This window comes from Phoenix dactylifera, chromosome 3, assembly GCF_009389715.1.
Source record: "Phoenix dactylifera cultivar Barhee BC4 chromosome 3, palm_55x_up_171113_PBpolish2nd_filt_p, whole genome shotgun sequence".
Taxonomy (NCBI): Eukaryota; Viridiplantae; Streptophyta; class Magnoliopsida; order Arecales; family Arecaceae; genus Phoenix; species Phoenix dactylifera.
In genome coordinates this window covers 18,239,816-18,262,026 of record NC_052394.1, presented here as the reverse complement: position 1 = coordinate 18,262,026, position 22,211 = coordinate 18,239,816, and the positions used below count along the sequence as shown (strand labels likewise).

The 22,211-nt window shown below is 45.4% G+C and overlaps 2 protein-coding genes across 2 annotated transcripts; both read left to right on the top strand.

Moving 5' to 3' along the window:
• Positions 1 to 923: 923 nt before the first annotated feature.
• Positions 924 to 3,594, top strand: LOC103717889 (L-ascorbate oxidase homolog). The gene is made up of 4 exons (XM_008806444.4): positions 924 to 1,037; positions 1,118 to 1,461; positions 1,833 to 2,945; positions 3,021 to 3,594. Exons 2-4 carry the CDS (start codon positions 1,217 to 1,219, stop codon positions 3,316 to 3,318), a joined length of 1,656 nt encoding a protein of 551 aa, XP_008804666.2. The 5' UTR covers positions 924 to 1,037; positions 1,118 to 1,216; the 3' UTR covers positions 3,319 to 3,594.
• A 2,915-nt stretch (positions 3,595 to 6,509) lies between these two features.
• Positions 6,510 to 15,871, top strand: LOC103717892 (methylenetetrahydrofolate reductase 1). Its single transcript, XM_026808768.2, has 12 exons — positions 6,510 to 6,904; positions 7,746 to 7,928; positions 8,303 to 8,363; positions 8,455 to 8,537; positions 9,987 to 10,160; positions 10,725 to 10,898; positions 10,973 to 11,073; positions 11,182 to 11,293; positions 12,652 to 12,732; positions 12,884 to 13,061; positions 14,963 to 15,297; positions 15,543 to 15,871. The coding sequence occupies exons 1-12, from the start codon at positions 6,686 to 6,688 to the stop codon at positions 15,624 to 15,626; spliced, it is 1,785 nt and encodes a 594-aa protein (XP_026664569.2). The 5' UTR covers positions 6,510 to 6,685; the 3' UTR covers positions 15,627 to 15,871.
• Positions 15,872 to 22,211: the final 6,340 nt, after the last annotated feature.

Genomic DNA, 22,211 nt, shown 5'->3' with positions numbered 1-22,211 from the left:
CATCCTCCAGTCTTAGTATGCACTTCATGCTGTCACAGCTATCCAAGGTTACTCTCAGGTGCATCGCTGGTGCCCTACGCTATTGTGATTCATGTGCCAAACAATAGCCTTATTGAATTCAACCTACTACATTCAGTGATCAGGTGCATGCCGTGACATGAAGGAACTTTTTATTTTTCATTTAGGTACCATAGATATTCTATGGTGTGATCCTCTGCAACCATAGTTGCAATCAGATGATGTGCGACAAATTCTCGTACAACTCTGGCACACATGCAAGAAGGATTGGTAACATTTACATGAAAAGAGAATGTCATCATGAATGGTTACATGGAAGTCTTGCAATCAGTTGATGCGTTAAATTCTGCTGCATGGTGAGAGTATCGTCAATACTTATGGTTGACTGCTTATTTGTATCGTCAATACTTATGGTTGACTGCTTATTTGTATCGAAAAGATGGAACATGCTATGGCTCTCGCAAATGCTCCTTGACGCCACTGACCATCGCATTTAAGAACCACAAACGATGAGGCTAGCATTTTAGCACAAAATTTGTTCTGGAAACCCTGTGGCGCACTGACAACGAGGTCCGCACCCATTGTGGAGGCTCTTGCGGAAACGTAGCAGAAACTAAGATTAGCAAAATTTTAAACGGACGTTTGAACCGTTTGTGCCTAAAAACCGATCAAGAATCGGTCAAAATTCAAGCATCACGATTCACAGACACAAAACAGAGATCCAAGCTGTTCCTCCCTCCGGCATTGCAGTTAATTCTCCCCTCTCTCAGTTACCCATCCATTGCCTACAAGGGAAAAACCGCAACGCATGGAGAACGAGTGAAGGAGAGAGAGGGGCTTGGAACGGCCATTGACATCCAAATCCGTCCATCCTCGCTGGAAGTCAAAACACATCCCTACTATAAAATGGGGCTTGCCTCTCCCTGCCCCGGTTGAAGCACCCCCCGGCTAAACCCAGAGGAACCCCAAATAAACTTCAGCCGGGCTCTTCCCATGGGCACCGGTTAAATTTCATTACCGTAAGCTCCGCATCCTATCAATTCTTCTCTTTTTCTTTCTAGGAGTTCAGGCATTGTGCTGATTCCATAATATTGTACAGGCACTGTTTTTTCCCTTTTTTTTTTTTGCTTTTAGTAGTTAGATTAGATAGAGAAAGCATTAACCAGAGAAACAAAAGACGCGAAGAGTGGGTAAAGAAATGTCGCGTGTCGCCGCCGTGCTCATCCTCCTCTCGCTCTTGGGCCTGTCGACCGTCCGGGCAGAAGACCCATACCTCTTCTTCACATGGAACGTGACATACGGCACCATCGCCCCTTTTGGCACTCCCCAACAAGTCATCCTCATCAACAACCAGTTCCCGGGCCCCGAAATCAACTGCACTTCCAACAACAACATTGTCATCAACGTCTTCAACAACCTCGATGAGCCCTTCCTCCTCACATGGTTCGTCCCTCTCCTCTCACACACAACATTCTCATGCATAATTTACGCTTTTTTTTTCCTTTAGTCGTTCGGCAATTAAAGCTCAAGTGTCCTGTTTTGATCTATTGGAATTCCCTGCAACTTTGGTTTTTAGAGGATCCACCACCTACCAATTATCCCTACAAATCAAAGAGCTAGTATAGGCATCACATAAGTTGTTCCATTTTCATCTTAAATTAGAGTCTACTAGGCAGCATTGCTAGTTTTATAGAACCCTCAATGCTTCCTTTCATAAGTAGAACCCATAGAGCACTAAATATAATTCGCCTTGGATAAGCTGATATACTACTAATCAGAATTTGTTTATGTTCAAACCATGCCATATTGGGCAGGAACGGCATTCAGCACAGGAAGAACTCATGGATGGACGGGGCTCCGGGGACCAACTGCCCCATCCTCCCGGGCCAGAACTTCACCTACCACTTCCAGCCCAAGGACCAGATCGGCAGCTTCTTCTACTTCCCCTCCCTCGGCATGCAGAAGGCGGCCGGTGGCTTCGGCATGCTCCGCGTCCACAGCCGCCTCCTCATCCCTGTCCCCTTCGACCCCCCGGCCGAAGAATTCAACGTCCTCGCCGGCGACTGGTTCACCAAAAGCCACAAGGTCCTCGCCGGCCAGCTCGACGCCGGCCGCAGCGTCGGCCACCCCGCCGGCGTCCTCATCAATGGCCGCCGCGGCAAGGACGCCGCCGGCCACGACGAGCCCCCCATGTTCACCATGCAGGCCGGCGACGTCTACCGCTTCCGCTTCTGCAACGTTGGCCTCAAAACGTCTCTCAATTTCCGCATCCAGAAGCATCCGTTGAAGCTCGTTGAGATGGAGGGCTCCCACACCGTCCAGAATCTCTATACCTCCCTCGACGTCCACGTTGGCCAGTGCCTGTCGGTGCTCGTCACCGCCGACCAGGCCCCTGGAGACTACTACCTCGTCGCCTCCACCCGCTTCACCAAGAAGGTCCTCACCGCCACCGCCGTCCTCCGCTACGCCGGCTCCAACACCCCCCCATCCCCGGTCATCCCCGAGGGACCCACCGGCTGGGCCTGGTCCTTCAACCAGTGGCGGACTTTCCGGTGGAACCTCACCGCCAGCGCCGCCCGCCCCAACCCCCAGGGTTCCTACCACTACGGCCAGATCAACATCACCCGCTCCATCAGGCTCGTCAACGGCCACAGCATCGTCGACGGCAAGCGCCGCAACTTCATCAACGGCGTCTCCCACGTCGACCCCGACACGCCGCTCAAGCTCGCCGAGTACTTCAACCTCAGCAACCCGGTGTTCAAGTACAGTCTCATGGGCGACGCTCCCCCGGCCCCTGATACTCCGGTGACACTTGCACCCAATGTCATCGCCGTCGAGTTCAGGACTTTCATCGAGATCATCTTCGAGAACACGGAGAAGAGCATCCAGTCCTACCACTTGGATGGCTACGCCTTCTTCCCTGCCGGGTAAGTGTACACAATGTTGATGCTATGAAACTTATATGCAGCTACTGATGCTTCTCATATCAATGTTGATGTCAGGATGGGGCCAGGTAAGTGGTCGCCGGAGAGCCGAAAACGCTACAATCTTTTGGACACCGTGAGCCGGCACAGTGTCCATGTATTCCCCAAGTCATGGACGGCGATCTTGCTGACCTTCGACAATGCTGGAATGTGGAATTTGAGATCCATGAATTGGGAGAATAAATACTTGGGGCAGCAGCTGTACGTCAGTGTGACCTCGCCAGAACGATCGTTAAGGGATGAATACAATATGCCTCTTAATGCACTCCGCTGCGGGGCGGTGGTTGGGCTTCCCCTGCCGCCATCCTACACCTAAAGCATGCGGCCGGTGAGCTGTGCCGCCGCCGACCAGCGAGCCCCGTTCTTTGGTGAGGAGAGGACGGAGGGAAGGGTGGTGTTGAAAGGGGGTAAGATTGAGTGCTATCTATGGGGTGTTCTGTTGGGCTTGTTCTTCTCTTCCTCTCGTGGTTCTTTTTTCTCTGGGTTTGCTGGTCGTGTGCTATATAAGCAAAGCTCTCTCCTAACTTATGGTTCATATATGAATAATATGCACATTCATCAAAATAAAAATAGTATATACTTGTGACTACAATCTGTGTTTCCTTGAAGGTTTAGATATCTTTGCTCTGAATTGATGTATGTATGCATGCACGTATGAATATGTGCGCGCGCTTGAGGTTTTATTTGCGTTATTGCATGCCAAGCATGGTAGGGACGTAGATTTAGTCAGCCTTCTGCATGTTGGTGAAGGCATGATGAACGGGATCGCTAGATGTTCTACATCTCCCATTTTACTTCCCAAACTGTTCACCTTAGCTGAATTCCATGATCGATCGTTGAGAGTTACTACCTGCATTATCATGACCATATTTAATGCGGTGTGCAAATTTAGAACAGCTTTAAAATAGACTTCTGATGCTGGGATCAAACATAACATGGCAACCAAGGACCCAAAGGATCGGGTGCTTGGTTTCTCTGAAAACATTTCATGCAACTAAATTGCACGAATTTTGTAAAATTTAGACTGGGGATCGATCGAGAGGACTTGAACTGCTGAAAAATGACCGACAGGAACATTATTTACAGCAAGATAAGACACAAAGGATGGTGCACCAGAATGCCCATGTTATCTTGACAGGATGAAATTTCAACAAGAACAGTTCATATATAACTATAACCGAGCTCCACTAAAACTGTTGTCAAGTGCTATTAAGTGCTATTATTTGTCCAAAACTGCGCAGACCGAAATATTTTGATACTTAAAAATTGACAATTATACATGCATCTGGCCCTTCTGGCTATTTGAATCTATCGACTATTTGTCCATAAACCAATCAACACACATTTTTTTTATCTATCGAAACACTTGATCTGACAATAGTTGGCTAATTTTAGACTGCAAAAAGTGACTTCAAAATGAAATTTACTATGATGTCGCTCTTCCATGCATACACTTTGAGAGGCTCTAATGAACTAATTCTACGCCGACACCAAATCATGTGGGGTCTCGTTCTTTTGTGAGGAAAAAAGAATGACCCCATGCAACGGTTCCATGCTGGAGGACACATCTGCAGATCTTTCGGTGATCAAGCAGGTCTGGTGAACCGGAACAAAAAAATTTCAGCATGGGGTCTCCGTCTGAGAATAAATAGCTGGATTACTCTATTACTTTCACCCATTTATGAGCAAACAAATAGAAGTATAGTCTTCAGCAACGTTCGCATCACTCGCCAGTGAAAAAAGTGACGCTTACATGACGACCAAGTCCCTACATTTCTAAGCCAAAAAGCATGGTAAAGTCGCCCTGCGGTTGGTGAGCGAGCTAGGGGAGAAGTCTCCAGGTTTGGCAGCCCAAGAATTGTCATAGAAAACGATATATATTGAGACCATGTTTTGCTCAAAGAAGATACTGAGCCAATGTCACCAGTTCTACAATTGCTAGCTAGGTGCCATTAATTTTTTCGGATTATCATACTTCAGCACACAACCTCCTAAAGAGAATACTTTAGGTCTATAGGATATATTAATACTGATTTGATAACTTCATAATTAACCAACAACATACGCATGGCAACAATAGATTTAGTCAGTTCGAGTTTTGATGAAATTATTCGTGGGCATGTAATGGAGTGGTTTTACTCTTCAAAAATCTGTGTCCAATGACAATTCTACAGTGGCTGCGACAAAGCCGTCTACTTTTAAGGATGATTATTAATAGGATAACAAGCATAACCAGACAAATTTATTGGCACCTTAAGTGATTCATGTTTGGATGGAAGTGTCACGTAGCTAGGTGGCAACCTCCACAAAAGCAGGTTGCAGCAAGAGAGATCGGTGCTGAAGGTCTTCCAAGTTGTGTTACTTTGATACTGCACTTGTCCCTAGAGTGGATCAAGGCTATGGTTTACAGGTTTAGTAAAGAGGAGTCCATGAGCATTTTAAATCATCATGCAAAGACGACTCAATCTTTTCAGTGTATAAAATAAAGTAATATAAAGATGGTGCGCACGCATATCCAATTATGTGCACCAACTAATGCGCTTACATGACCAAAACGTTATAATTGATCATCTGCCCATGGATCGCACCTATGAAGGGCAGCTTATAATATTAGTTAAGAAAATATATAGTAGGAACCATTTTATTGCAAACTACTACCTATAGTGACATGAAAATGATTGCTATTGGTCAGGACCAAATCAACTATATATATTCATGATCTGCCTTGAAAGGTCAAAAGATCGTGTACTCACTAGTAAATTAATTATCAATTCAAATTTCGCCTTGGAAAAAAAATTAGTCAACCTGGGTAGGTGAACAATGAATTTCCATAAATTTTGATATTCGCTCCCTCAGCTGATTGATGTAAAGCTAGTGTCATTACAAATTCTTCCGGGTGAAAACAAGAGAGACCTGCTTGCACTATGATTACCTAGGTTTAAATACTTGAGATGCAATACTGAAGACTCGAATCTATGATCTCTAGTTGCCAAGAAGAGGGGTATGACCATTAATTCGAGGCTTGAGTTCATGAACATCGTCATATCGTCATAGATCATTTGTCTAGTCACAACTTAGTTCATTATGCAACAATCATAGATAAATTAATACTTGGAGAGCATATTTGGTCAGTCATTTGACTGTCACATAAGAAAGGATGAATGATCTTTTAGCATTTTTCATAAAGCTAGAATCTAAACTACAAATAGCTGAGAAAAGATTGGATGATCATAGTTATGTAGAAGCTAAATTGCACCTAACATGATGCAGATTGAGCCTTTCAAGTGTAACACCGATGCAGTTGCACTTAACCCACAAGTAACAACGGGTCAGTGATCATGGGCTCCCCAACCAAACCCACCCTGGACCTTGACCTACCCCATTTCGTATTTGTCCAATGGATGGAGGAAACTAGAGTGGGTTGGTGTGTGATTGCGACGCCGAAAGGAGAGAGACTGTTCATCCACTGCAGTAGTTGGAGGCAGGCAGATCCAAATCCAAGGCTCTCTCTCTCTTTCTCTCTCTGTTTTTTTTTCTTTTTTTCGGCCTTCTAAATTTCGGCTTTATAAAGCCATCATCGGTAGGTATTCGCCTGCGCGCCCCCTCGCTTCTCGGACGACGCCCAAACGCCGTTAACGGCAGCAGAGAGAGAGAGAGAGAGAGAGCTCAGAAGAGAAGAAGAGATGAAGGTGATAGAGAAGATCCGGGCGGCGGAGGGGGAGGGCCGGACGGTGTTCTCCTTCGAGTACTTCCCCCCGAAGACGGAGGAAGGGGTGGAGAACCTCTTCGATCGCATGGACCGCATGGTCGCCCACAACCCCTCGTTCTGCGACATAACCTGGGGTGCCGGCGGCTCCACCGCCGATCTCACCCTCGATATCGCCAACCGCATGCAGAACATGGTATCAGATCCTGCCTGTCATTTTCCTGTCTCTCTTTAGCTCTTGCTACTCTTCTATTACTCGTCAGGATCCTGTTTCCTTGGATCTGTTATTGTTCTTGATCGTCTTTTTTTTTTTTTTTGATACATTCTTGATCGGGTAGTTGAAGGTGATTTGATGCTGCCTTCTGCTCGGATCTCTCAGAAAATTTTGTAGCTTAAAGTTGCTTCTTTTTGTAGTTAACGGTGTTTTTCTTCAAGATATGGTGGATAAGATTCAGATCTGGACTTTTTGCTTCTTGGCATTCGTCGATCTGAAACTTAAGCTGTTCAAATTTTGCTGTCTTTCACGCTTCCGAACTTTCGCTGCCACCTTCTCTTGGAAGTTGTTCTTTTCGCTCCATTTTATTGTTTGAATTGCAGATCTGAGTATGAAGGACTCTGAACTGGAGATATCTTGCTGCTTCCTCTGTTCTGTTTTGTTGTTTTTTGATGCTTATCATGGCTTGCTTTTATTAGCTGCATTTAATTAAAGTCTTTTTTTTGTCTTTGGACTACTTAGCATATGTGATAAGGGGGTTTGATTGCTTGATGCGGAGTGGCACCACTAAATAACTACTAACGGTGTTACAGTGTTACTAATATCAGTGCTTGTTAAGACATTTATGTAGAATACTTTCGAAACTGAGATATGAATCCTGAAAATCAAATTAAAGAAAAATCTATATATCCAATTAAAATATTGAGAGAATTTTTGGCTACTTGTTAAAAGGATAGAGGAAATCTAATGTGTACTGAACATAAATATTACGGATGAGGATTAATGTTGTATCATTTATGAGTTTGCTGATTCTTTTTTCCAGATCTGCGTGGAAACAATGATGCACTTAACTTGCACTAACATGCCGGTGGAGAAGATCGACCATGCCCTAGACACCATCAAGACCAATGGGATTCAGAATGTTTTGGCTCTAAGAGGGGATCCTCCTCATGGTCAGGATAAGTTTGTTCAGGTTGCTGGTGGATTTGCCTGCGCCCTTGATCTGGTAATGCTCCTTTATCGTCTTCAGTCTCTGTTTATAAAAGCTATTCCATCTTGTTGGAGTGAGAGTTCAATTATGGAAATTGTCTCATATATGTAGTTAATTTTGGTTTCTGGAGACATTACCTTAGTAGAGGAAAAAAAAATCCATGTTCACCGTTGGTGCCAAACCGCCTATAGCTTCGACTTATAAACTATTCTATTCGTTACCGGCACTTTGTGGACTTCTGAAATATTTACTTCACTTTCTATAAGGCTGAGCTTTGACATCTTATGATGTTTTTCCCTTTAGAACTTGTACTAGCTGCCTAGTTCTTCGAGCTGCCTTGCAGAAAGAAAATCTTGTACTAAAGCATGGTCACTTCAATTAACTTGCAGGTGCAGCACATTCGATCTAAGTATGGTGAATATTTTGGCATAACTGTTGCTGGCTATCCAGGTGAGTGTTTATAGATTCAACTACTACAATCAGTACATGCTGTTGCATTGCTAATTATGAGCTGTTCTGAAAAACAAATCTTGCATCTCAGAGGCACACCCCGACATGATACAAGGTGAAGGAGGTGCTACATTAGAAGCCTACAGCAATGATCTTGCTTATTTGAAGAGAAAGGTGTGTTACCTCCTTCTTCAGTTTCCTCATTTGGTTCATATGCTATCTTGTCTTCAACTGACTGTTAAATGCTTTTGCTATTTTAAGCTGCAAAATTAAATGCATTTGACAATCTGGCATGATAGCAAGATACTATCGAGAAACATAGTTATGATGTAACACAAGGCTAGAGTTGTAATGGATATGAAAACAGATCAGCTGTGGTTTTATTACATGCTAAAAAAGTATTCTTCATGTTGCTTATGTTTGGCCATCGCATTCATACTTGGAAGTCATTATTCTTATTTTAGATGAATGAGGTTATAGAAAGCATCCTTTTGTATGCAGGCAACTGGGACACTAAATGGTGCCCGGGCAGTATTTGGGTAACTAGGCTGTTCCTAAGTGAGAGGCTTTATTTTTATGGTTGTGGCACCAGGTGGTTTCTGCGGTCCTGTAAATACTGATGGTTGTAATTTAGCTTCATGACAAAGATTAGTAGTGTTCAAGAAGTCAATATAGCGAATCTGCTAATAGATTGGTGTAATTTTGGTGCTAGTGGGGCTATAATAATAACAAGTGATTTGTTGAAATATCAACAGTGCTGTCATTTATTTGGGCTAGTGTTTAGGGCCTATGGTTGTCTCAGCGCTTGTAACTCTCTCATGGTTTGGTAGGAAAAAAAATTGATATATTGTTTATTGCAATGCCATTATGATGTTGGTTGGGTCTGGTTGGTGATGCAATGGCTAGGATGCGAGAATCTGTGCCGGCGTGTGTTTACTTCCACATCGGCCAGCTTTTTTGGGTGAGGTCTTGGTTTATTACAAATGGTATTGGGGCAGACTTGGTCCATGACTTACGTGGACCACAGCACATGCCAATTTGGGGTTGACAATGGGCCGATCGTAGTGTTTGTAGTTGGATTTGACTAGATTTAGACTCTTAGCCTGATGAGGATGTCAAGGCTTAAACGGGAGGAGTATGTGAGGACTCGTGCAGGTCTGTGTTTAGCTTGGGTGAGGCTTTGCATTGTTACATAGTATATCCATGCAATTCCTTTATTGCAATTATTTCTTTTGCCACTGTCATTGCATAAAAGATCATATTGATCCAAGTTCTAGCATGCCTCCAACATAACCATGTCTATGTTGTTCTTGTCATTTTATGAACATCCTTATTATGAAAGAGTGTAAAATTTGTCTAAATTTGTATACATGTTAGATCATTAAATCTTGTAAGGAACCAAGAGGCTAAATAATCCTTGTGGAATCACAACCATTTTATATTATGGTGCATCAAGAAATTTAACACACTCATATAATATATAGTTATTGTCTAAATGCTTCAAGATACTTATTAATCATGTTTCAAGTTTTGAATTGTTAATTTATTTCTATTTGCTTCATTTTTGTTCTTTCATTGCATTGATTTGTTGCTCTCTCCCAACTCCCTTGTTCTCTTTGACAGGTGGATGCTGGTGCAGATATTATTATCACCCAGTTGTTTTATGATACTGACATATTTCTGAAGTTTGTGAATGATTGCCGTCAAATTGGGATAACCTGTCCCATCGTTCCTGGTATAATGCCAATAAACAACTATAAGGGCTTCTTGCGTATGACTGGTTTTTGTAAAACTAGGGTAAGTTCCCTTTTACAGAATTTACTTATTTCTTTATAAATTTAAGTTATTCTTGGACATACAGATATCAAGTTACATGATATTAGTTGCTGAATCTGGTATATCAGTGTCATTTATGCTCATCAATGGGATTTTGTAGATGTTCCTTTCATTTTAATAGTTGAACTCCTGCATTATTTGTTACTTTAAACAATTTAGTCCTTTTGCAAAGTTTACAAAGTTACATTTTCCGGAGGGCTTGCTGAGTGATGGAGTCAGGTGACTGGTTTGCACACATAAAGAAAATAATAACCTAACCAATGTTTTGCACAATAAACCTCTTCACAGAGTCCTGAGTTTTAGAGATAATTCCATTTGCCTTCTTTCTAAGCCAAGCCAACAAGTTCACATTCTGCACCTAAACATGCTGTCTCTATCTTTTATTGGATGATATCTGAATTTGTTGATGTTGCTTTTTAATCATATGTTTAAGTGGTCTAGTTCAACATATATGAGTAATGCCTTTAGGGTACATGTAAATTTGCATTTTTGTTGGGTGATGATATGACTAATGGTATTCTGCAGATACCACCTGAGATTACAGCTGCCCTAGAGCCTATTAAAGAAAATGAAGAGGCTGTCAAGGCATATGGAATCCACCTTGGAACCGAGATGTGCAAGAAGATTTTAGCTCACGGGATCAAGACATTGCATCTTTACACGCTAAACATGGAGAAGTCTGCATTGGCCATATTAATGGTGATATTTTGTTTGATATCACGGTTTCATGTTCCCTTTTTTCTTTTGAGTTACTCAAGAAAATATGTTTGCAGAACCTTGGATTAATTGAGGAATCTAAGATTTCAAGGTCCTTACCATGGAGGCGACCAACAAATGTTTTTCGTGCTAAAGAAGATGTTCGACCTATCTTTTGGTATGCTTTCCTTTTCAGAGTTTCATGGTTGTTGTAAACAGAGAATGTTATAATAATGATATTCTTCAGTCATGATCGCATTCTAACTTTCTCTGTACCATGGATCAGGGCTAATCGTCCAAAAAGCTACATTGCAAGGACTCTTGGTTGGGACCAGTACCCACATGGGAGGTGGGGAGATTCTCATAACCCATCATATGGAGCCCTTACAGACTACCAGGTCACCAAATTATCTCTAAATTTCCAATCACAACATTTTGCACTTTTAGAATGTATCTGTATAGTATTTTTTGACTTTTCCTTGTCAAAATGATATGTGATAAATAGGAATATAGTGCAGCCAACAATAGATTGGGTGCTGGAAACTTCGAATATTGACCTCATACAGGGTCCAAAATAACTTAAAATGTTGACCTCATGCAGGGTTCAACTTACCAGATGAGGACTTTTTGAGTCTTTAGAAAAAATTGTAACCTTAAAAGAAATAACTTATATTTGCTTATTAGTTCCCCGTTTTTCTAGTCCTATATGGACTGAAGTAGTTTAGCCAATGCAGCCCCATCGAAGATAAGATGAGGGCTAGAATATAGACTGGTTCAGTTGATTCAGATAAAGATAAATGTAGGAGTCCTATAATCTCTTCTTTATTTCCTTTCATGTTCTTTCTTTCTCTTCTCCAACTTTTCCTTTGTTTCCCAACTTTTCTCCATGTCTGCTGTTACAAAATTGAAAAGTGGACCTGTTTTTAACTGGCTTTTGAAACCCCCTTAGATTCTCCAGAACCCAATAAAAGTCCACCAACGGTATGATTTATCATGTCTAGCTGCCAAAAGCCCTTTCCCATTAATGCTTTCCTTTTCTTATCTGCATTAGAGAGATCTTACGCAGATCAGTCATAGCCATGCTGAAAAACTGCTCCTGACAGTATTCATATGTCCTAAATTTAGCCCACATCAAGCACTAAAATTTCTGGCAGACACCAACCATATACAACTCAACCCCTGGTTATCTTCTCCACTATTTGTCATCTCTTTCATGGTTTACCATTAGAACTTTTGACAGTCTTGATCAAAGCCTGTGAATCGTCTAACTTAGGCTAAACTTAAATGTTCTAGAATTTTATAAATCAGAAACTTCTGGACATGCCATTCTCGAAAGAATTGTTCACTTGCTTGACTTACAGTACTATTATTAGGTGGTTCTTTTATTTCCTTCAAATTTTCCCCCTTCTAGCATTAAGAAGAACGAACTGGCATATAGCCCCTTCTAGAGTAGTCCTTTTTTTTCAGAATGTTTATTCTTCTTCGCGTTTTTGGTTGGGGATTTGATAACAACACTAGCTCAAAGTATAAGTGAAAGATATTAAACCATTGCTAAAGCTTGTTTCAAGACACCGTCTCTTTATTTTAGCTCATGGTAGATGGTAATGCTCTTTAGCTGTTAGATTAACCTATTATTTTTAAATTTATTTTTTTCCCGAGGGCTATTTAAATGATTAATATTTTGCTTTGTCTGCTTACTCACACTGTATGTCAGTGTCAGGGTAATTATATCTAAAACTTATTATCTGTTTGACAGTTCATGCGCCCACGTGCACGGGACAAGAAGCTTCAAGAGGAATGGGCAATCCCATTGAAATCTCTGAATGACATCAAAGAGGTATTCCTCTATAGTTGATTATTGTTGCTCTGGAACACTTCTTTATGAATTATTTCAGATGGTTCTTACATCTTTCTTGCTTGAAGAATATCTGCATATTTGTGGACATGAAAGGCTGATCTTACTCTTTTTCCCACAATACATTCGACAGAGGTTCATGAACTTCTGCCTGGGAAAACTTAGAAGTAGCCCGTGGTCGGAGCTAGATGGGCTTCAGCCAGAGACAAAGATAATTGATGAACATCTGGGAGAAATCATCTTAAAGGGTTTTCTCACCATCAATAGCCAACCTGCAATTAATGGAGAGAAATCTGATTCTCCCACTGTTGGTAAGTGAGATTTATTCTAAACGTCTTCAAGGTCAAGTATTTGTTAGTTCTTATATGACCTCTGAGCCGGTCCCTGACTTGGAAAGCATGACTTCCTTTTTGAAAATGAAATCATGTTTCTGCATATAAAATTCAATTTATTTTATTTGATCAGACTTGTTTTCATCTATCTTAAGGACCTTGAGAAATGAGAAATTTAATATGGTTTTTTTTGGAATGTGACCTGTGACCTCTTTTAGCCAGAGAATAGATAACGATTAACGACTGTAGGCCAAACACCATTTTTTCTGTTATTTTTTCAATATAAATTTGTCAGAGGACTTGAATTGCTTGCAGGAAAATGCATTATTGCTTTCTATGAAATGATATCACTTATGGTACTTCAACTTAAATTGTTCAAGGCAATTTTGCATATTGTTCAAAGCAATGATGCATGCTCAAATTGCATATGGATGGCTCTTACTACAATTTGAGTTCTTAATATAAACATGTAAATGTTTGCACTTTGTTCTAACTTTCCTTTAACATATAATTATAAATATGAATAAGTCACGGCCATAAGTTATTTTAGGGCATAAGCCACCTTCTCCTTGCACTTATTAGTTATCATAGATGAACTAAACCTGCTATTCGTGATTAGGAATGGTTTCATACTTAATTCCTCTTAGATGTGCATTGTGAAAATAGGACCTAGAGAGGGATGATTTTAGAATTTAGGGCCTAAAGAGGAATGATATTTGGAGGAAATGATTATGTTGTTCAAAATTCAGTGTGCGACAGAAAACAGAGCAGAAGAGAGAATGGGATCTTGTTCAAGAATGAGGATCGATGGCAATTTTAGTGATCCTTGCTTCTAAGATGTTGACTGGTTATTTTTTTCACCTTGGATTTGGTATCATAAAGAATGAAAATATAAGCGAAAAATATGGTACATATGCAGATCAGCACTGATGGCAGAGGAGATGTGCCCATGTGCTTTTGAGGATAACCACAAGATAATGGCAACCAAGGAGACTAATTCACCAGACATTGGACTGAAACTTGTTATATGTACAAGAAGGTGGGCAATGAATAGATTGCATGACATTATTATTAACATAACACAAATTAGAATATAAAGGCTAGTATGTGGTAAAATTTTAGTTTTTAGAAGTTTTCACTTGGAAGAACCAGAGAGCAAAGTTATCATTACTAAGTAGCTCGGACTTTCACATATTCCTGTTTAATGCTTGTATTTTTGTCGTATTCATGCATTATCGCTTTCTTGTGAGATTAGAAGAGGCCCCACTTGAGGAAGGGGATTGGATTTGTTAAGTGTTGGGAATGAGGGAAACTGTATATAGCTAAACTTATAGAGCTTATGAGCATGGAGGTAGCTAGGCAAATTTATATAACTAACAGCAATAATTTGGAGACTCCTATTAGTTACAACAGAAAGGGTTTCTGCAAATCTTTAAACCTTGAGCTACTGTCAAGGTTTCAGAATGAAGCACTAGAAGTATCACTCTGAATTTTGGGTTGTGCATTAATTATTTTTTCATTTTATCCAACCTGCTTTAATAAAGGATTCATGGAGGAAACTATGATCCTAAACATATCAAAATGGAGGAAAATGATTCATGTAGTTGACCCAACTAGTTTGGGATTAAGACTTAGTTGAGTATATATAAATTATTTTCTAGTAACATATATGACTGTTCATTCTTAAGCCTTTCCTTTCTTTCCTTCTTTTTTTTTCATCGTGGTGGTGGGGGGTTGTTGGGTAAGAAGGTGAATTTTAGATCTGGTGTTGGATTTTTGTTTCAATGCAAAGTCCTTGCTTTCTGAGTAACATTTTTTCCCATACATGTTACTATTCCGTGGCACATTCTAATAATGCTTTTGTTTATTGTGTTTGTCAGGGTGGGGTGGACCAGGGGGATACGTCTATCAGAAGGCTTATCTTGAATTCTTCTGTTCAAAAGATAAGATAAATTTACTGATTGAAAAGTGCAAGGGATTTCCATCTCTCACATATATTGCTGTGAACAGAGAAGGGGAATGTCTCTCCAATGTTGCCCCAAATGCAGTCAATGCAGTGACATGGGGCGTTTTCCCTGCCAAAGAGATCGTCCAACCAACTGTTGTTGATCCTGCAAGCTTTATGGTTTGGAAGGATGAGGCATTTGAGATCTGGACGAAGGGATGGGCATGCTTGTTTCCTCACGGTGACCCATCTAGGGAATTATTAGAGCAGGTACGTTGGACACACAATCATGTTTGTATACGAGATATTAGATTGAAGGTTGTGTAGATTTTTTTCCTAAACACCTTCCATTTTTTTTACTTTCAAGTGGCAGTTTTAGACGTTCAGCAGGCCTCTCTCTCTCTCTCTCTCTCTCTCTCTCTCTCTCTCCACACACACACACACACTTTCATTTATTAGTTATTCTTTTGGAAGTTCATTAGGTGCTGAACAAGTTGATCATTTCATGTTTTCAGGTGCAGAGTAATTACTTTTTGGTTAGTCTTGTCGACAATGATTATGTTCATGGAGATCTTTTTGCTGCTTTCAAGGATATATGAACTAAGACAATTCTTTTACTCAAGGCCTAGCAACTTCCTTCATTTACGGCGTGTTACAGTTAAAACAGATTGAAAGGCAGTTCAAGAGCCAGAAGTCGCTCAGCACATGGCTTTGAATATCCAGTTTTATTCTGCAAATGGAATGAATTGAATTTTTCAGAACATGCAAGTTCATGTCAGTCATGCTATTTTAATTCATTAATAAATTCAATGAGCCGTTGAGTTCATGTCTGCTACTTTGGTCTCTTATGTCATTCCATCTGCTGCATGTTGTGAATATTTATTTCTTTTCATGAGACAGGTGCTTTTGTTCCTTACAGACTTTATTTGAAAAATAAATAAATAAATACTCGTAAGGGCACGAAAAATTTCCATGCAACCCTGCTTTTTTTTTTTTTTTTTTGGGTAAAAACGGCTACTCATTCAAATAGATCTAACATGAGTACAACCCGCCATGTCCGAAGAAATAAAAGACAACAAAGGAGAAGGAGCGTCTATAGTAGACGTCCACAAAACATCTCCGGAATGCCGGGCCACAAAAGAGGCGACCCAGTTGGCGGCCCTGTTCGCCTCTCTAAACACATGACCAATCTGGAAACCGACCATCATCTGAGCCATCCTCCGAGTCTCCCGAATCAGAGGGTGACCGTCACCGTACCTGTCCATTCCCCGGATCCAATCGATCACCACCGCAGAGTCTCCCTCGAGGAACACTCGCTCGGCTCCAAGGACCTGCCTGGCATAGGATAAGCCTTCCCAAGCAGCCCGCAGCTCCGCACCAACCACTGTGATCCCAGGAGTCCGACGCCCACCTGCAGCCACCAGCCTACCACCGTGATCCCTGATCACAAAGCCGACCCTTCCAGTCAAACCGTCTAGTGACCTACTGCCATCGAAATTTATTTTGAGATAGTCAAGGGGTGGGGGTACCCAAGAGACAGTAACGAAAAGGGGCGCTGAAACAGCGTAAGAAGTACCCCAAGTGTCCCTGACCATCCCAGAAGAAATCTCAGTGGCAGCCGCCATAACCTCCCTCGCATGTCGTGCCGCTCTGTCCACCACCATCCTCGGAGGCACCCGCCTCCCCTCAAATATGCGTGCGTTCCTATCCAACCAAATGTGATAAGACAGGTACGCCCTCAATATACCCTCCGCTGCCAGCCCGGGCCTACCCATGGAATCTCCAACATCCGCAACAGATCCTGAGTCGAGACTGCCACATCAAGCATGGGGAACGAAGAGCACTGCCATATCTGTCGAGCTCTAGGGCACATCAGGAGAACGTGCTCGGTGGTCTCCACGATATCACCGCACGTCTCACAAAACTGAGAAACCCCCATCCCACGCCGAACAAGCAAACTCCTAGTCGGGAGACATCCCCAAGCCACCTTCCAGATGAAAAGTGCCACCCGTGGATGAATCCGTAATCTCCATATCCATCCTCCCACGATCTGTCGCGCTGGCGTCCTGCATAACAACGCCGAAAGATCCCTGGCCCTCACCCGCGACCGCCCCGTCGGTGTCCAGAGCAGCCTATCTGACGACCCTCCAGAGGGAATAGGCAGGGCCAGAATCAACTCCGCCAACTGCTCACCAAACACCTCCCTGATCAACCCCACCCTCCAATGGCTCCCCTCAGAATCCAGCAGATCCCTGACCCTGCATCCAGCTAATCTCGCAGAGTCCACCATGGTCGGCAGACGACATATCGGCCAATCGGTCACCCAGCTGTCCTCCAGCACATCTATCGAGCACCCATCACCGATCACCCATCTAATCTCCGGAAGCACCACCATAGCCCTGGCACACATCACACGCCATATCGGAGAGTGGTGACGCTCCACCCGCCCTCCAGGCACCAAGACACCATATTTGGCCCTCATCAGTGAGGACCACATACTCTCTGGCTCAAGCACAAATCTGACTACATGCCTAGTCGCTAACACCTCCCGTCTCGTCATCAAGGACTGCACTCCCAACCCCCCGGCACTGGTCGGCTGGCATACACTCTCCCAGGCCACCAGGTGGATCCCGCCTCTGCCGCTACTCCTCCCCCAGATAAACTCCCTGAACAGCTGCTCAAGGGACCTCAAGACTGCCACCGGAATATCGACATGGGATAGAAGATAAATAGGAACAGATGAAAGTACAGAGCGCACCAGAATGATCCTCCCCATCATAGACAATGAATGAGACTGCCAGCCCTCCAGCCTGCATCTGACTCTAGTCACAAGGGACACACAATCCCTAATCCTCAGTCGTCGTCCACATAAAGGCACCCCCAGATAGGACATCATGCCCCCCTGCTCTCCCACACCTAGAACCTCCAGTATAGATAGCTTCAGCGCCCCGCGCGTCTTCGGGCTAAAGATCACAGAAGACTTGTCCAAATTGACCTGTTGCCCAGAAAGAGCACAGTAATCCCGAAGAGTCTGATCAATAGCTCGAGCCGACTGCCTCGAGGACCTGGCTAAAAGCAAGCAATCGTCAGCAAATAGCAAATGGGAGATCGCCACTGCTCCCTCCACCGGTCTGTAAGCCTCCAGCTCCTGACTCGACACTGCCTGCCGCAATAATCGAGACAATGCATCCGCACAAATAATAAACAACAGAGGAGAGAGGGGACATCCCTGACGCAAACCCCCAGAAGACGAAAAGAAACGGGAGGGCGTACCGTTCACCAAAATAGCAAAGGAGGGCACCCTCATACAGCCCATCGCCCACCTGATCCAAGTCTCATGTATCCCAAACATCCGCAGGGACTGCTGCACAAAGTCCCACCTCATCCTGTCATAAGCCCTCTCCATATCAAGCTTGACCCCCATCAAGCTTCTACTCATCGGTGCTCTGCTAAGATCAAACATAAACTCCTGAGCAATGAGCACATTGTCAGATATACTCCGTCCCTCCAAAAAAGCCCCCTGCTCCGGGGAAATAAGTCTAGGGAGAACCCCCCTCAATCTGATAGTGAGAATTTTCGCCGTCACCTTGTACAAAGTCGTACAGAGGCTAATCGGACAAAAATGACTCGGCTCCGTAGCATCCTGCCGCTTCGGAATCAGGGCAATGAAGGTCCTCTGCCACTCAGCAGCCATCACAGCCGTGCTGAAGAACTGCTGTATAGCTGCCATCACATCCCGTCCAACTATCCACCAATATCGCTGAAAGAACACCGGTGGGAACCCATCCGGCCCTGGCGCCTTGTCCCCTCCGAGGGACCACACCGCCTCCCTAATCTCCCTCTCTGATACCGGACTAATCAAAACAGAATTCTCCTCCTCTGTGACCATCACCCCTGGCAGTGGGATCTCTGCTAGACTCGCTCCTCCAATCTGCTCTGTCCATCTGCCCCTAAAGAAGCTCACCAGAATCCTCTGTATCACCTCCGGCTCCTCCGACTGCTGCCCCTCCTCATCCCTAATAACTCTGATCCTGTTCTGATTCCTCCTAATCACTGTCGCCTGGTGAAAATATCTGGTATTCCTATCCCCCTCCATGATCCACTGTACCCTCGCTTTCTGTCTCCAGAATATCTCCTGCTGTCTAAGTAGACCATCATGCAGAGCAAGTAAGGATCTAAGCTCCCCAACCTCCTCATCTGACAGACCCCCCCCTCGAGCCTCCTGATCCTGTAACCTAACAATGGCCACCTCAGACTCCTCAATCCTCCTAAAGATGTCTCCCACCTCCTCTCGATTCCATCTCCTCAGCCTCCTCCTCGCCAACTCCAATCTCCGGGACACCCGATACATGGCATCACCCCTCACTGGAGTGCTCCACGCCTCCCTAACCATCTCCCATGAACGAGGGTAAGAAAGCCATATCTTCTCGAACCTGAAAGGGGATGCACCGGAACAAAGGCATCAGTACTCAACAGCAAGGGACAGTGATCAGATGCAATCCTGGGTAAATGAGACACACGATGATCCGGGAATCTCTGGACCCACCCCGCTGTCGCACAAGCTCTATCAAGTCTCTCCCAGACCCTAGCCGGACCCTGTTGATTGTTGCACCATGTGAATCTTGGACCAGAGAAGCCCAAATCAATCAACCCATTTGTAGTCATAAAATCCTGGAATTCCTTAACCTTCCTCTCATGGGAGAAAGGCCTGCCCCCCATCTTCTCCTGAGGGTCGACAATACAATTAAAATCACCCGCCATCAGAAAGGGGAGACCCTGATCAACCAACTGTGAAGCCTCCTCCCACAGCCGTCGCCTCTCCCTGAAGTCAGTGCTCGCATACACCGCCGCAAGAACCCAGGGATCGTTCGTGCCCTCCGAGATCACCAGAATCACCTCTTGGCCACAAACATGAAAAGTATCCAATCTGCACGACTCCAACCTCCACGTGACAATTATCCCGCCCGACAACCCACGGGACTCCACAGCATAGAAACCCCATGTCCGAGGGAGCACCCTCCTTGCCTTCTGAAGGCCCATACCCGATAAACGGGTCTCAAACAAAATACAAATATCCGGTCTGTTCTGTTGCACAAACCTTCGGAACGCCGGGGCAAAAGAGGGCTTCCCCGCACCACGACAATTCCATAGGAGAACCTTCATTGTTCACCCATGGGAGTATCACAACCCGCCATCCCGGGGTTGCAATCATGAAACACCACCTCATTCACAGCACCATCACAACCCAATCCTCCAGTGTTCACCTTCCCCACTGCAACCTTCAATTGATCCAAGGCACGGAGGTGAACATCACAAGTCACTGGCAAGGCCCCCTGTCCCGCCACCTCCCCCTGGTCAGCTTCACCTTTCTCCCGACCCTTAGACTGCCCACTCCCATAGTCCACCTTCTGGCCGCAACCCCTTCCACTAGGCTTAGAAGAAGACTCTGCAGCCGGCGGCAGAGAGGGCTCCCCCCTTGCCTCCGGTACCACTTTTACGGGCACCACCTTCGATGGCAGATCGTGCAGCCCGGCCGCACCACCCAACCCCACCACACAGCTGTCTTCTCCCTTCGACCCAATCGGCCATACCCCCGAGTCAACCCCCGATTCCGAGACCAGCGCCGCCCCTGAGAGAGACCGGGCCATCGTCCTCACTGTCGCCCCCCGACCCCGCACCGGGATGGACCGCCTCCTTTAGAGTCCCGCTCCGCCCGGGGAGGTCGCCCGCACACCGCCGAGAGAGGCGGAGGGGAGCTCTTGCTCCTCCAGCGATGGCTTCCCCCCGGCCGCTCCTTCCTCAACATCCCAGCACCTCCCCCGGGGGAAATCGAACGGATCAGCCCCTTCTGTCTTGCCGGGCTTCTGCTCCGCTTCTGACTCCGACCCATTCCCCCACGAGCAACGGCGACGTCCCTGACCGCAGACCGAACAGGAACATCACATTCAGCCACCACCCGAACAGGGTCAGGTCCCGCCTCACCCACACCATCGACACCAGCCCGAGTCGGTCCTGGATCACTCCCCCCAGAACTCAGACTCGATTCCAACTCGGCTGGCGCGTCTGCGACCTGAGTAGAGTGACTCGGCCCACCCTTGATCCCGCCCCCGCCGGCTTCGGAGACATCCTTCTCCGGCGTTCGACGGCGAGCGACCTTGGAGGGTTTTTGCCATCCATCGAGATCTACCGGGGAAGACTCCGCTTCAGTCCCGGTCGCGCCTGGCTTCATACAGGATCGCGGAGAGTTCGGGCCAGCCCCCGACTTGCCCGTCGTCTTCCTCCGAGCCGGCACATTAGCCGCCCGCGGCGCCCGCGAATGGCCAGTGACCATCCACGGGCCGAACATAGCCACGTCCTCCGGAACATCACTGCCCCTGCTCTCCTGGACCGACGGCGACCTCGATGCCTCTGTCCCATCCCCGTGAACCTCCCCTTCTTCCGCCACCACGGCCTCCGCCATTGAAAAAGCACAGCCGGTTGACCCATGCCCTATTCGCCCACACCTGGAGCAGGGAGCCGGCAGGTTCTCGTAAACGAAATCCTGCCAGAAGACCTCCGCCACCCCCTTCGATGAACCCCTCACTAGCGTTCCCGGCTTGAGAGGAGCAGAGCAGTCCATCGCTATCTTCACCCTGGCGAAACCACACCGCCTCCCCTGCTCTGTGACCCCATCCAAGGCCAAAGGAGTGCCGGCAGAGGCAGCAATCCGCATGATAGTAGTCTTCTTCCAGTAATCCAAGGGAAGCCTTGGCATGCGCAGCCACACCACCACTCGGCTCAGCCCGACATCGCCCGGAATGAAGTTCGGGCGCCACCGGTCTACAGCTAGGAGCTGACCGGCTACCATCCACGGCCCGCTTGCCATCGCCGCTTCCCGATCGGCCTCGTTCGCGAACCGGACGGCGAGGAACCCATCCATCAAGGTAAAGCACTCCACTTCGTATCCCAAACGCCCCACCCTTTTGATCTCCCTCGCCACCCATTCCGCCGGCACGAACCTCCCAAGACTTCTCACCAGAATCGTGGAGGACCGCCATTCCGACCGGTTACCCTCTAACTCCTCCTCCGGGACGTCGACCACCTCGGAGAACCGTTTCTGCAACAGTTCCAGCACCCGAGGGGAGGAGCGGTTAGGGGGTCCATCATGCCGACATTGCTCACCCTTCGCCACATCCGCCCAAGAG